This window comes from Thamnophis elegans, chromosome 4 (genome assembly GCF_009769535.1).
Source record: "Thamnophis elegans isolate rThaEle1 chromosome 4, rThaEle1.pri, whole genome shotgun sequence".
NCBI lineage: Eukaryota > Metazoa > Chordata > Lepidosauria > Squamata > Colubridae > Thamnophis > Thamnophis elegans.
The window spans coordinates 39652900-39667773 of NC_045544.1; the positions used below are offsets into that span (position 1 = coordinate 39652900).

The 14874-nt window shown below is 38.3% G+C and overlaps 1 protein-coding gene across 1 annotated transcript in view; it reads left to right on the forward strand.

Annotated features, from left to right (window-relative positions):
• NCOA7 (nuclear receptor coactivator 7) overlaps positions 1-14874 on the forward strand; it is a 75920-nt gene that overhangs the window by 56691 nt on the left and 4355 nt on the right. The window contains 7 exon segments of the mRNA XM_032215186.1: positions 2461-2608; positions 8721-8849; positions 10979-11072; positions 11075-11108; positions 11110-11128; positions 11652-11747; positions 13426-13499. Of these exon segments, the coding sequence (XP_032071077.1) occupies positions 2461-2608; positions 8721-8849; positions 10979-11072; positions 11075-11108; positions 11110-11128; positions 11652-11747; positions 13426-13499 (594 nt within the window).

Genomic DNA, 14874 nt, shown 5'->3' on the forward strand with positions numbered 1-14874 from the left:
AACAATTACACCTAACAGAAATTAAAACAACTATAAAATAAAATAAAACTCTGTTATAACTACAGAAACAGAGGCAAATTAAAGGCTGACAGTTCAGAAAAACCCATAATGGATAAGAAAATTAGTTAATAATATAATATTGAGGAATGTCTTAGTAATGTTTGCTGCATTTTTATTACTCATCCTTTTGGGTTAATAACTGCAGAAGTCAAGGCTAACCGCCCCTAAACATTGAAACTAAATCCATTTTTTGGGAGATGCCTCCTTGCTGACAGTTTCATGCAAAGGTGATACCCTACTGGGTTTCTATTGGCTGCCTTGTGTGGCTGGGCAAAACAAGGCCTGGTACTTTGTTATTGCCTGGGATAAGCCTTGGTGAAGCTTATTTGTAAAAATATTAGTGTTAGGAGAGAGGCTGTATAAAGGTTGGCAGTCAAGGTCATTTGGTTGTTTTGACTGGTGTCACTTAGCATTTCTAATCTGAAAGCCTTTGATCATGTTAATAACGTTAAGTTAAGCTCTAGGAACAGAATGAGAGATAAAGTTTCATCTTGGGCAGTGGTGGGTTCCGGATCCCGTTGCAACTGGTATGGTTGCAATGGGGCCCGGCATCCTGCACATGAACGTGCACACATGCACGCAGCATGCGCATGCACATTACTGTCCAGCGATGCCTCCGTGAGCCTCCACTATGCTCCAGCTGCTCGGCGGAGGGTCGCACAGGCGCTGTACGCTCTGTGTATGTGCACGGAAGCACTGAAGAGTTTAAAGACAGGGAAGGAGCACGGGCGGGTGGGCCCTCCAGAATACCGTACCGGAATGGTACCCAGTGCTCCGGGCAGACTCCAGTACACCCATATCGGGACCTACCGCCTGCAACCCACCACTGATCTTGGCCAATTTAAAGCACAACGTCATTCTGTTACAAAACTTTATGAGAAACTGGCTTTTGTATTTCTATTGCCTTTGTGTAACATTTTAGCTCTCCTTATTCATTGCTATCAAATTTAGGTAGAAGTGCAGGTACAGTTGCAAAGAATTACAATATTTATAGTTTGTCAACTTTACAAGTTGTCTTTACCACGGACTCTCTAGGCCAGTGATGGGCAACCTTTTTGGCGTGGTGTGTCAAAAATCGGCAAAAAATCGAGCATAACTCGCGTTGTGTGTCACTTCGACAAAAACATAATTTTGCGCAATTTATAGTTTAAACTACAAAAATGGCGCTCACAGTTCCCGTTGGCACTCCGCTGTTCCCTGCTGTGGTGCGGTCGTAACCGACAGTCCCAGGAGTAGACTCTCTGTGCCGGCCTGACTGGAGAAGGCATGCACTGTTCCCGCGCTCCTCTCCTGTGGGTCCTCCCTCGCTGCGCTGATGACATGTGTGCGCACGGCACGCACGCCTTACCAGCAGCCCCTGCGCTCAGAAAGGGGCGGCGGCGATACAGTAAGTGAGTGTGGGCGGGGGAGATCACACGTCCCGCCCCCCCGTTCCTCCAGCACAGATTCTTTCATCCTCGGCGCCGTGCAGGAGCCGAGGATGAATCGCATGAAATCCTGTGCGTGTCACCCCAAATGGCTACGCGTGTCAGCACTGACACGCGTGTCATAGGTTCGCCATCACTGCTCTAGGCTAATAGTTTTTTTTTTCTGAGAATTTGTCCTTTAAATGGGTTGACCACTGTCTGTCAAACTTGAATTATTCATTCTTTATGCTATAGTGTTCTTTCTGCAAAGTTGGGTCAGAAGAACTGCATGGTGGCTGCAATTGATGAAGAAATGACATTGTCAGAATACATTAGTTTACCAGTGCACTAATATGGCACTTTACTATTGATGTTTATATGTTTATTAGAAGATATTTTCTGCACAAAATGTACAACTCCCAGCCTTGACTAACCACTATTCATAGGAGAGACCAAAATGTACTTGGAGAAGGAAGAGAAAGGTATTTGCTTGTTGGCTTGTTGGAGCCAGGATCATCTATCTCTGGTATGATTCCATCTTGTTTTTCAAGAAATCAGGAACTATCATTTCCCAGCAGCTGTTGGGTCCCCAGCCAATAAAAAAGACTACCTTTAAAGCTCATGGGTAAAATTCTGCAATGATGGCTCTGGTGGCATTATATGCTTGAGCAAAATCTTCTTTAGACAGATACTAAACTTGACTCACTGGAGAAGAGCCTAATGCTGGGAAAGATTGAGGGCAAAAGAAGAAGGGAACGACAGAGAATGAAGTGGCTGGATGGATTCACCGAAGCAGTCGGCGGGAGCTTAAATAGGCTCCAGGAGATGATAGAGGACAGGAAGGCCTGGAGGAATGTTGTCCATGGGGTCGTGATGGATCAGACATGACTTTGCAACTAACAACATAAGAACAAACTTGATTAGCAATTGAGTGAATTTGCACCTTGCAGTTTATTATTTTTAGAGCCTTTAACTTTTTTTTATTGTTCGACAGGGTAGATCATCTGTATACCTTTTTTGTACAATGGTCTCCAGATGTATATGGCAAAGATGCTAAGGAACAGGGTTTTGTGGTGGTGGAAAAGGAGGAGCTTGACATGATAGACAATTTCTTCAGTGAACCTTCAACAAAAAGCTGGGAGGTGAGTGCTTTGTTTCTTGATTTTGGAATTATCTGAGACTGTACAGTGCAATTAACAGTTTTCTGCTGTAATCCCCTTATCCTCTGGATTGTTTCTTTTTGGTCCAGGTTATAGTTCTTGTGTTTGCCAACTGACAATTGAAAAACAAATAACTGTGTCAGGTGTAAGGGGAAGAGACAATATAAAAGGATTTGATTCTCATCTTCTATATGCTGCTTGACTATTGGCTCTTAAAGTACTTTCTTACAGCTGGGCATTTCATAGATGATGCTTAAATATATAATAAATTTCTTAATCTAGTTTTACACCAGGTATCATCTGATTAGCCATAGGTCAAATAAAGCCACTTCTCCATTGCAACATTCAAAATGTTAATTAAACTCCATTTTATAAGATTCAAGATTACTGAAATATCTTTTGCTTAGTGAATGAATATTCCCAGAGCCAAAAGTAAAGTTCCCTGTCACATATGTTCAATTTAGGAACAAATTGGAGTTTATCAAATATATTTAGGAACAAATAGGAGTTTATGAAATATATTTCAACTAGTATTAGTTTCATTTGGGAAAATGTCCCCCCCCCCACCGAATTTCCTCGTCTTTTTTTTACTTTTCTCGCTCTTTGATCAGTTATATTTCAATCTAATTCTTAATCAGTTTTTGTAACTCCAAGACCATAATTCATTTTTCCTTTTATTATATAAATCTGTAAACAAGTATATGAAATAACTTCCTGCATCCTAGTCATACAATGTAAGTATATCTAAGACTGGAAACCTACTTTCCTCTTTGTTTTCTTAATAAAGCTTTATATGAAAAGTTCGATTGACCCAAAGCATGATGGAAAATGCCCATTAGCACATCTGGTGACACCATAGCTGTGCGAAAGCTTGTGACATATGAATATTAGACAGCATTAATTAACAAGTGAAATAAAAGAAAAATAGGTATCTCTTGAACTGATGAACATAAGAGTAAGGGAAAATAGAATGCAATGAAAGTTTCCTGATTTGTGGAGTGGTGATAATCAGCACATGAATGGAAATGAAATTTAATTATGAATTAAGGGCTCAAAGGAAAGTATGGTGTTATTTAGATTGTTGTATATGATTATAAAATAACATAGTTAGTGGTAGTTCTATGTTATGCTCTAATGAATTGAAAAAAAAAACATTGAAAAAACCCCAGAGTTTAGGGAAATATGCAACTTAGTTAATGAATGTGATCTGAGAGAGACCACAATATTTTGTTAGATGACATGAATTGATGGGTGAAAATGAGATGAGAAAGTATGGAAAAAATTATTGGGCTATTCAGAAACTTAAAAATGAATGTAAGTTGCTAACCTATCTCCTTTGTTCATTCTGTTGGGTAGAGTTATCTTTTGGTATCATAACTTTGATCAGTTACTCTGTGTTTGTATAAACCATCATCAAAATCCAGGCAGATTTTTCTTCTTTTTTATGTGTATAATTGTTGTCTGATTTAGTGTTGTTTTAGTTTAAGGCGGGGTGTCAAATTTGATTTCATTGAGGGTGGCATCAGCGTTGTGTTTGACCTTGTGGTGGGGTGGTGGGTGGGGCCAAGGGGCGTGGCCAGCTTGGCATCACTCATGTCGGGGGCACCTGTGGTGGCTCGAGCGCTCTGCCAGTGAAAACAGGCACCCAAGCTCTGTTTTCAGCTGCGACTCCCGAGTTCCATTTTCGGCTGCCTCCTGGAACCTTCTGCCAGCAAAAACGAAGCTTGGGAGGGCTGTGCATGCCCTCCCAAGCTCCATTTTCACTGCCAGAGGCATCACAGGACAGTCCTTCACTGTTTACAGGGCAGCCCCATGGGCCAGATCCAAGCACCCTGAGGCCGCATCTGGCCCACAGGCTTCAGTTTGACATCTCTGGTTTAAGGTATTAGAATTAACTTCTATTTGTTAAGAATACATGGAGTTAGTTTTGCATGGGTATACTCTGGATGTGGTTATAAATACAGAATATGGACAAATGCTCTAATTATGAAAAGAGGAACTTTTCAAGTGTCCTCTAGTTATGTTGGGCTCCAACCAGCATCCCTAATCTGAAAATATTTTAAGATAGTTAATATAATTAGCAATGTTGCACAGCTGAAACGTACAATTTTTTTTGCATCTTCCAGACAGTTAAAACATAGGTTTTATGTCACTATATTGCAAACAAGGTATAATCTTTCTACAGGATGGAACCTAGCAACAATCAAAGTTAGCAAATACAAAGTAGTTAAATTTACACAGAGCAATTAAAGCAATATGTGCCTTTATATTTTTTTGGTCACAATAAAGTCCTACAGTTATAAAATTCTAAACCTGTAAGCTTGATAGCTACTGTCTTAATTTTGCTAATAAGATTTACAATAAAGCAACCATTGTTTTTTTTTAACTTTACTATCTTCCATTCTCAACAACTGGTCACAACCACTTCTATAATCAGTTATTCTTATCAAGAAAACCATATGGATTTACTTATGAAGTTACCTGGAATTAAGTATCTATGGAGATTCTTGGTCATCTAGGTTGTGGTTATCCCAAATAGGATTTTTCAAGAGGCAACTGGACTTTCTTTTTTTTCCTTGAAGACTTTTGCTTCTCATCCAAGAACCTTCTTCACTTCAGAACTGAAGAAGCTTCTTGGATGGTAAGCGAAACGTCTTCAAAGAAAAAGAAAAGAACGTCCAATTGTGTCTTGAAAAATAATCTTTGGGACATGCAGAGTTAAGTTTGATTCCAACGTCAATTGACTCAACAACAAAATTACATTGATTGGCCACATATAAGAGCTGCAATTGAACAGCTGTGTTTTGGGTGTGATGGGAGGAAGACCCAACATCCTTTAAAAAAAAAAATCTGTAAATTCCTGATGAAGGTCTTAGCCCAGCAGATGCTGATTGTTATATTATTGATAGCAACTAAAGTTTGCTGGAACAAAGGCAGTTCTTGGGGAAAAAACCTCTTCATGAGTAAGAAGAATGTTGAAAATTAACTTAGTACGCTATTTTTTATTGTTTCATGTTATTGCTTTATTATTGTTTCATATAGGAGTAGTTTCTTAAAGGTAGTAGAGATATTACATTATTTAATTTAAAGCTGATATTTTATTCAGAATACCGTAAAATTTATAGGAAAAAATGTAGTTTAAACAAACCTCAACATAGCCTGATTTGTGAACCAAAAACAGTGGTTTGTTTCTTTCCAAACAAGGCTCAGCTGAAGAAACAATGGCTTCTAATTTTGACATATTAAATCACAAACTACTGCACCCATAATAATAAGTCATAGGCAAGTCTGTTAACTGTGTGGTTTGTAAAAAAGGGCCCAAATTGAGCAACTTATAGCAGCATGCTGATAAATTATAATTAGGTTTATTTATTTACTTTGATGTCTGAATACAACCTGCAATTTAGCAATCATTTTTATTGTAGGGAGGGCGGTTCATAAATGTGATCAGGAACATTTCTGTAGTTGTCAGAAAAATAATTTCTCCTAAATAACGCTAGGTTTCCTTCAATGTAGCTAAATGTTATTGTACTGCCTGTACAATTAGACTTTTATTGTCTACTGATGAACCCACCACCAATTGTAATAGTTTATCTTATTTTGTTTTTACTTTATTTTAATGCATTTTTGTTTGCAATTTGGCCAGTGACCATAATAAAAAGTATTCATACAGTAAATGATAATTAAGCCTGTTCAATCAGATGGACTTAAAGAGTAATACCAGAAATAGTCAATGAGACAGAATTATATTACATATTCCCATTATAGCTTCCTGGAATGGTAATAATAAGCCTGGTCTTCACAAATCAGAGAATGAAAATTAATTTCAAAATAATTATCAAGATATGTTTTGTAAATTGGCTGCAGCAGCTGCCTGAGGATATTTCTATGGCAGTTCCTCTGATGAATTTAAGGTTGCCAGGTTACTCTTTGTCATATATAGGAGAAAACGAAAGTTAGTTCTTCAAGGAAGTATACACTGCATGCTTTCATTCCGTCTCCAAGCAAGCAGCAACAGTTTCTTTTTGTGAGCAGACCTTGAAACTGGGAAAAGAACGAAGCTAAACAAAATGAGAGTTAAGGGAATGGCTTTGAATTTTCAAATTCTATATTGTGCTAGGCCTGAGAAAGAACAGGAACCTTTTGTGCAGGTATGAAAATCCGCTGAAATCTCTCTGACTTTTCCCCCAGTTCTTTTGTTCCTTAGCAAAAAAACACTGAATTGAATGCACATGGAAGAGTTGTAAGTGCATATGCAGAATGGAAAGAAACTGATGTTTACTGATTTGTTTAGCATGTGCCTGAGAATGTTAAGATAATTTGCATATTTCGCTTTTCAGGAAAGGTAGCTTATTTGAGTTCATGCTACATGCTTCTGAATTTATTTCTTTTGAATGTCTGAGTTCAAATCAGTCCTTTGGGGATTAGTATAATTTATAGTTTAGTCACTGAGTATACAATAGCTTTAAAATGAATTTCTGATCCTGATTATTTTAATTCTTTCATTTTCCTCCCCCCCCATTATGAAGTATTTTTTCATGTATGTTCTTTTGATATTGTTTTATTTTTACTTGAGGACTAGAATTACCTTTAACCTAAAATCTATTCTGTCTTTGAAATGTAATTGCTTAAAATAGTTTCATTTTTTTCAGATTGGAAATATATTAACTTCCTTTTTGTTCTGATATCCTGCTTTTCTAATTATTTTATATTGATATTTTGATCACTATTGTTGATCAAAACATTAGTAACTGATGTTATTATTCATATAACTCATCGTGAGCAAAACACTACAGTTCTCCAATACTGAGAAACTTTAATGATAAACTAAACCAATTAATTAAAAATAATGCCAGTTTATGTTTCAAACTTGAAATGAAGTTTAGGATGTAGGATGACAGTATATAAATTATCATCTGATTTAATTATATGAATGGTTATTTTGTATTAGATACTTCATAAAAAGATAGAAAATAAATTCTGGTCATCATAATAATTTTCTCTAAAACAAGTCTTATTATAGAACATTTTCATGATACCACAACTTTGCCTTTTAAGGCATCTTATTCTGGATTAGTCTCATATAGTAGTTCAAAAAAGCTTTACAGGATTGTCAAGAAACGTTAACATGACAATCAGATGCTCACATGTCAAATGACAATATTTGGTGATGTTAGACAGTGTTCTTATTTAGCTCACAGCCTATGTTTTACAATCTCATCATTGCATTCAATGGCAAGAATTGACCTATAATGTTATAAGGCTAATAGTAAAGCTAATTATTTTAATGTTTTTAATTTAGAAATGTGTCTGAATGTTCTCTTTATAGCCACATCTGAAACTAAGTATTTTAAATGTCATGTACATAATTTTAAAATATTAACTTTAAATATTTCTTTTAAGTGTTGATTTGTATATTGGCTCTCCTATTCATGGTATTACTTATGTCTCTGCTTACATGAAAAATAGCAGTGAAAAAGCTGCTGTTGCTGAAAAAAGAAAAAAGATGAACCATTTAAATTATTTTATAGAAGTTCTTATGTTTAATTCTATCATGTGAACAGAATTAAAGATATGGATGCTATGGCTGAAAACTGAGGTATTTCCTTCCCTTCGCTCAAAGTTTTTGATACTTGCAGGCTTCCTGATCTCCTTTTTTTAATACTTACAGACTTCCTGAACTTCTGTACATGTTTACACAACTACTTTGTAGTGCAGGGGAGTTGGCAAGCCGTTATGCAAACTGTTTGACAGCTTGTTACAACTTCATTAAATTTTATCAGTTTATTGTAAAGGTTTGTATGAGTTCTATCAAGATCTCTACAACAAAAATCCCTTGAGGTTCACCAGTGCCACATTTGAGGTTATTTTTCTCATTCCTTAACCCTATACAGCAGTGTTTTTCAACCTCAGTGCATGAATAGGTATGGATTCAACTCTCAGAATTCCTCTGCCAACCTGCTTCTGGGAGGTGAAGTCCCTACCTGTTCAGGTTACTGCAATTGAGAAACACTGCTGCATAGAATAATTTTTCTCCTTTATTAACTTTTCATGTACCATTACAAAAGACGTAAACACATTTTCATCTGCCTAGATTATAACTGTAGAAGAGGCAAAACGCCGACAAAGTGTCTGCAGCTACTGTGAAGATGATGGTGAAGATGATGCTTTGCCTACTTTAAAAAACCAAAGTGCGCTTTTAGAAAACATGCACGTGGAACAGGTAAAACCCTGATCATGATTTCTTTTTGCTCTGAGTTGTTGCTGTCTTTTTCATGGTACTTTGAAATTCAAGATGCGTAGCTTTGCTAGTTTGATGCTACAAGGGTCTTTTTTTAAAAGCAACTTGTTTATTATGGTACATGGTTTTGAGATAGCCTATAAAATGGTGTGTAGTCCACAAATAAATAATACATTTGTTAGATTTAAAATTCCTCCAGTTTTTTTTTTTTTTACTTTTCCAAATAGAGCTTGAACGCTGTCGTTGTTGCTGGCCCAACACTACTTTGAATCCAGGGTGTACAATCAGGTCACCCCAAGAGGTTAAAAAATTCCTTTTATTCACAGGAAGACACTGAACCCATACAGCAAGCAAGCTATAGAAAGAAAACAACCGTAGTCATCCCCAAAAGGGATGCTATCAATATATAACAAATTACTTTTATTATATATAATAATAATAATAATAATCATCATCATCATCATCATCATCATCATCATCCGCACAAATGCCATTAAGGCCAAAATCGAAAAATCCTTTGATGATGCCAAATGCAGACTTTGCAAAGAAGCTGATGAAACTGTTGATCACATACTCAGCTGCTGTAAAAAAATTGTGCAGACTGATTATAAATTGCGGCACAATTCAGTAGCACAAATGATCCATTGGAATTAGTGAAAAAATTATAGTATTAAAACAGCAACAAACTGGTAGGAACATCAGCCTGAAAAAGTCTCCGAAAATCAGATGGTCAATATCTTGTGGGATTTCCGTATACAAACGGACAAAATACTGGCGCATAATACACCAGACATCACACTGGTTGAGAAAAATAAGGTCATAATCATAGACATCGCAATACCAGGTGATAGCAGGGTCGCCGAGAAGGAACATGAAAAAATTGCAAAATACCAGGACTTAAAAATAGAAATTCAACGACTATGGCACAAACCAGCAGTGGTAATTCCAGTGGTAATTGGCACACTGGGTGCTATTCCAAAAGCACTGGAATTACATTTAAAACAGTTAAAAATTGACAAAATCAGAGAGCCTTCTCTGTTGCAGCTCCAGCCCTTTGGAACGACCTCCCCGTGGAGATCCGGACCCTTACTACCCTCCCGGCCTTCCGCAAAGCCACCAAGTCCTGGCTGCTCCAGCAGGCCAGAGGGCTTGTGAAATATCCAGCCCCACGGAAACTGTGAATGTTGCGTATTTTTAAAGTGTTGTTTTGTCTATTTATCCCCCTCCCCTTGTTTATTGTGAGCCGCCTGGAGTCCTTCGGGAGTGGGCGGCATACAAGACAAATAAACAAAAAACAAAACAAACAAACAAACAAAATCACCATCAGTCAAATGCAAAAAGCCGCACTGCTTAGATCTGCACGCATATTACGAAAATACGTTACGATGTCCTAGGCCCCTGGGTGGGGCTCGACTAGTAATCAATGCCAAATTCGGCGAAACAACTGGCCGCTGTGATACAATTGTATAATAATAATAATAAGCTGACAAATCATCTGTTAACTAATCACCTCTCTTAAAGGTAAAAAAAAGACCATAAGCCACATCTTCCCTTCAGTATCTCACTGTAAAGCAACTAGATGTGCTACCTTATCTTAAAATGGACTTCCTATATGTTTTGTGCCCTATCCAAATTTTTGAGGCCTTCTGTATTAATTTCAGGAGATGTAATTTTAGTCACTGCTGTAGCCTTAATTTCACCCAAGATTCCTCCAGTTTCCTCCCTGGCATATGATCAAGGCTCCTCTCTCTTTTCTAGAGGCCAGAATTCTGTTCCAAAGATAATGGGATAGATAGTTTTTCTAAATCCATGATTGCCTTTTGTTTGAAAATGTATCATATCCAAGGTGCCACATTTTAAATGAAAAGAATTGGACTTTTTGATCCAGTAGGAAAACTATACTAGTAATCCTGACTGCCTAATTCATCATCAGATGATGATGTCGCTCATGTGGGACAATAACCAACATGTGATGCCCTGACTAACCCCCCCCACATTTCCCCCCACTTACTGCATATCAGTGACTATAAATTTACAGCAAATTTACTCATACTACCTGACAAAAGGAACATGTTGCCTTTTTAAGAACAACATTTTCTTTTCTGTTCTAGCTTGCTCAGTCCCTCCCAGCTCGAGTGCAGGGATATCCATGGAAGCTTGTCTACAGTACACAAGAGCATGGGACCAGCTTGAAAACTCTGTATCGTAATCATCTTCTCTTGATAGTCCAGTTTTATTAGTTCAGAGACATGGATAACCAGGTAGCTCCCTTCCCCTCTTCCCAGAATTTTCTTTTATATTTCTGCATCTCTCTCTCTCTCTCCCTCCCTTTCTTTTACTTTATATATCAAATTTTGAATTTTAAAAAAGATTTAGGCTAATAGTAGGCTAAATTAGATACTTTGTTATATGTAAATCCTCTGAGTTTTTTGCTGTAAAAACTACTTACAATGATTTAGGTTTCTTTTACTACTGCCTTCTCCAACCATACTGTGTTCCTATGCTAATTGGGAATTATGTTTTAAAAGTTGCCAAGTATGATTCACAAGGTGACATGAAAAACTCTTTGGTATATTTGGCCTGTTTTATTTAGGAATATGGAAAGATGAAGCTAAGGATTTACAAGCTCTTGGTTTCTGATAGTTTAGTATTCATATATCCCCCTATAAACTGCAGTCATGCAACATACAGATTAATTTTCATTTGTGCACTTAGTAGATTAGCCATAAATATGTTTTTATCTCAACATTAAAATTATATCTATTCTACATATTATTTTGGCAGATATTCGGGGCATACGCAACTCATGCTTTCAAACTTAGTGACCACTATTATGGTACTGGAGAAACTTTTCTGTACACATTCAATCCTGTTTTCAAGGTATGTTTCTGGATACAATTTAAAGCTTTATATGAGAACAATGTGATTTACTCGTGCTAAAACTTTGAAGTGTGTGGTTTGGTTTGGCGTGCTCTTTGAATGTAATGATATTAGTTTATGAGCCAAGAGTGGTGTGATAATTCAGGAGTAATCAAACACTTGTTTGTTTATTTGCTTATTAAACTTGTGTAGCTCCCTATCTCAGAAATTGATTCTAGGTGATAAACATCATAAACCAATTAAAAGCAATTACAATACAGTTCAAAAGTAAAATATATGGCAGCCAAGAATAATTATCATTATGGATGTCAATGTAATCAGGAAATGGGTCCCTTTACACACTTGGTTCCTAGGCTGAGGCATATATCCAGGTCTTCTATGCCTTGTGAAAGGCCAGTAGGGATAGGGTCATGGAGACCTGCTATACCCAGCAGCTGTCTTGCACACAAGCAAGCATGCCTTGTGAGCCATGGGGGGAAAAAAGACACTAAGCTGGGTGTGGCAGAGCCTATGGAATGCAGAGCAGTGAGGGAAACTTTAGCAATAGCACTTAGACTTATATACCACTTCACAGTGCCTTTACTGCCCTCTCTAAGCTGAGTACAGAGTCAGCATATTGTTCCCAACTGGGTGCTCATTTACCCACCTTGGAAGGATGGAAGGCTGAGTGAACTTTCAGCCTGGTGAGATTCAAACTGCCAAATTGCAGGCACTTGGCAGTCAATATCCTGCAGTACTGCATTCTAACCACTGCACAACTACAGCTCTATGTAATCTTTACGTAATGTTGCTGACATGGTTGGCTGTGGTGTGGGTGATGAGGTGGTATTTCTCAGTGGCAATAGCAGCGTTGGGGCTGAAGTTGAGGGCTGTGGACGGGGCAGCCAAAAGGGCATATGTTGTGAGATTGATGGATGGGAAATATTGCAGTACCTCTGTGGTTGTAAGCGCTGGTGAGCTGCCAAGCACCCAGATTTTGATCAAGTGACTATAGGGACATTACAGTGGCTGTAATTTCAGACACAGGTTGTAAGTTCATTTTTTTCAGCATCGTCGTAATTTTGAACTGTTGCTGGACAAAGGGTCATAGGGTTGAGGATTATCTATAGAATTAACTCATATGTTGGGTTTTTTCTTTGATCTCTAAACATGCTAACAAGTGTTCACAGGGGTGCTGCAACTTGCTGGAACTTTGAAGTAATACCACTGTTGAGTGCCATTGTAACTTTGAATGGTTTATTTATTTATTTATTTATTTATTTATTTATTTATTTATTTATTTATTTATTTATTAGACTTATATACCGCTTCATAGGGCTTTCAGCCCTCTCTAAGCGGTTTACAAATTTTTTTAGCAATTGAGTCAGCAACTTGCCCCCACAGTCCGGGTCCTCATTTCACCCACCTCGGAAGGATGGAAGGCTGAGTCGACCTTGAGCCGGTGAGATTTGAACCGCTGAACTGCAGATCACAGTCAGCTAAAGTGGCCTGCAGTACTGCACCCTAACCACTGTGCCACCTCGGCTCTTGGCTCACCTCAGTTGCTGAATGAGTGGTTGTAACCTGAGGATTATGTGTAGTTCTATTTCTTCTTTTGTTCCTCCTGATCTAATAAGACAATGTGCACATTGTTGATAGCACAATCTCCCTATTAATATTAATGCCTTATTTCCACTAGGATTTTAAGTGGAGTGGAGAAAACACCTATTTTATCAATGGAGATGTCACTTCTTTAGAATTTGGTGGTGGAGAGTAAGTGATTTACATTTCTGAAATTACGAATCGTATTGGTGAAACTGTGTACTTCCAGCCAACTATGCAGCAAAAATGATTTTTCTAAGAGATCAATGAATAAAGCTTTGGTTGGGTTCATATGTGCAATCTTCAACAACAGTAATCGGTATTAAAGTTTCCTTTGGTAAGCAACGTGGTCATATAGCACAATGCATTGCTTAGTGATGACAAACCATGTTGCGCTCATTAACCAAATTCCACCTGTCATTAGATCAGTGGGCCTCAACCTTCCTAATGCCGTGACCCTTTAATACAGTTCCTCATGTTGTGGTGACCCCCAACCATAAGATTATTTTATGTTTTCCATATTTTTTTGAAAATATGTGTTTTTCAGTGGTCTTAGGCGACCCCTGTGAAAGGGTCGTTCGACCCCCAAAGGGTCCCGACCCACAGGTTGAGAACCACTGCATTAGATGAAGATTCACCCTGATCCAAGCCATTCTCAGCTTGGCTCCTCCCAGCCCCAAGCCTTGGCAAGGAAAAGGACTGCTTCTTGTTTAAGTCTCCCAGCTGCCCATTTCACCTGCCATCTTCGCCTTTTTACAAATAGAAATAGAATTCTTTATTGGCCAAGTATGATTGGACACACAAGGAATTTGTCTCCAGTGCATAAGCTCTCAGTGTACATAGAAGCAATAATGGATAAATCATGATCATAGTCATAGTAAAAATACATTCATCATAAATCATAAGATATAACACTTAGCGATAGTCTTAAGATACTAAATAAGCAATCAACATAAATCATAGTAGGATACTAAGTAAACAATATCAATTGTAAGATGCAAGCAACAAAGTGATAGCCATAAGATAAGATAGATCAGTGATGGCAAACCTTTTTCTTATGGCGTGCCAAAACTGCACGCACGCATGCCGACTCAATCTTCCCGCCCAGTTGTTGATGTGTGCGCGGATGCGTGCACGTGTGATCCCTCCCCACTCTCCGGAGGCTTTCCTGAAGCCTGGGGAGTGAAAGTGGCCTCCTCAGGCCTTCCGGAAGCTGGAAACGGATTGTTTCCGAACTTCAAGTTGACTCATTGGGGGCATTTTTCACCCTCCCCAGGCTTCAGGAAACCCTCCGGAAGCTGGGGAGGGTGAAAAATGGCCCCAAAAGGCCAACCGGACGTTCAGGAACAAACTTCCAGTTGGCCCATTGGGCTGTTTTTCACCCTCCCCAGCCTCCGGAGGTTTTCCTGAAGCCTGGGGAGGGTGAAAACTGCCTACCCTGGCCCTCCAGAAATGTGAAAAATCAGCTGGTGGCACATGTCCACCGGAGCTGATGGCTGGTGTGTCACCAATATGGCTTGCCGCCAAATAAACACATGCCATAGGT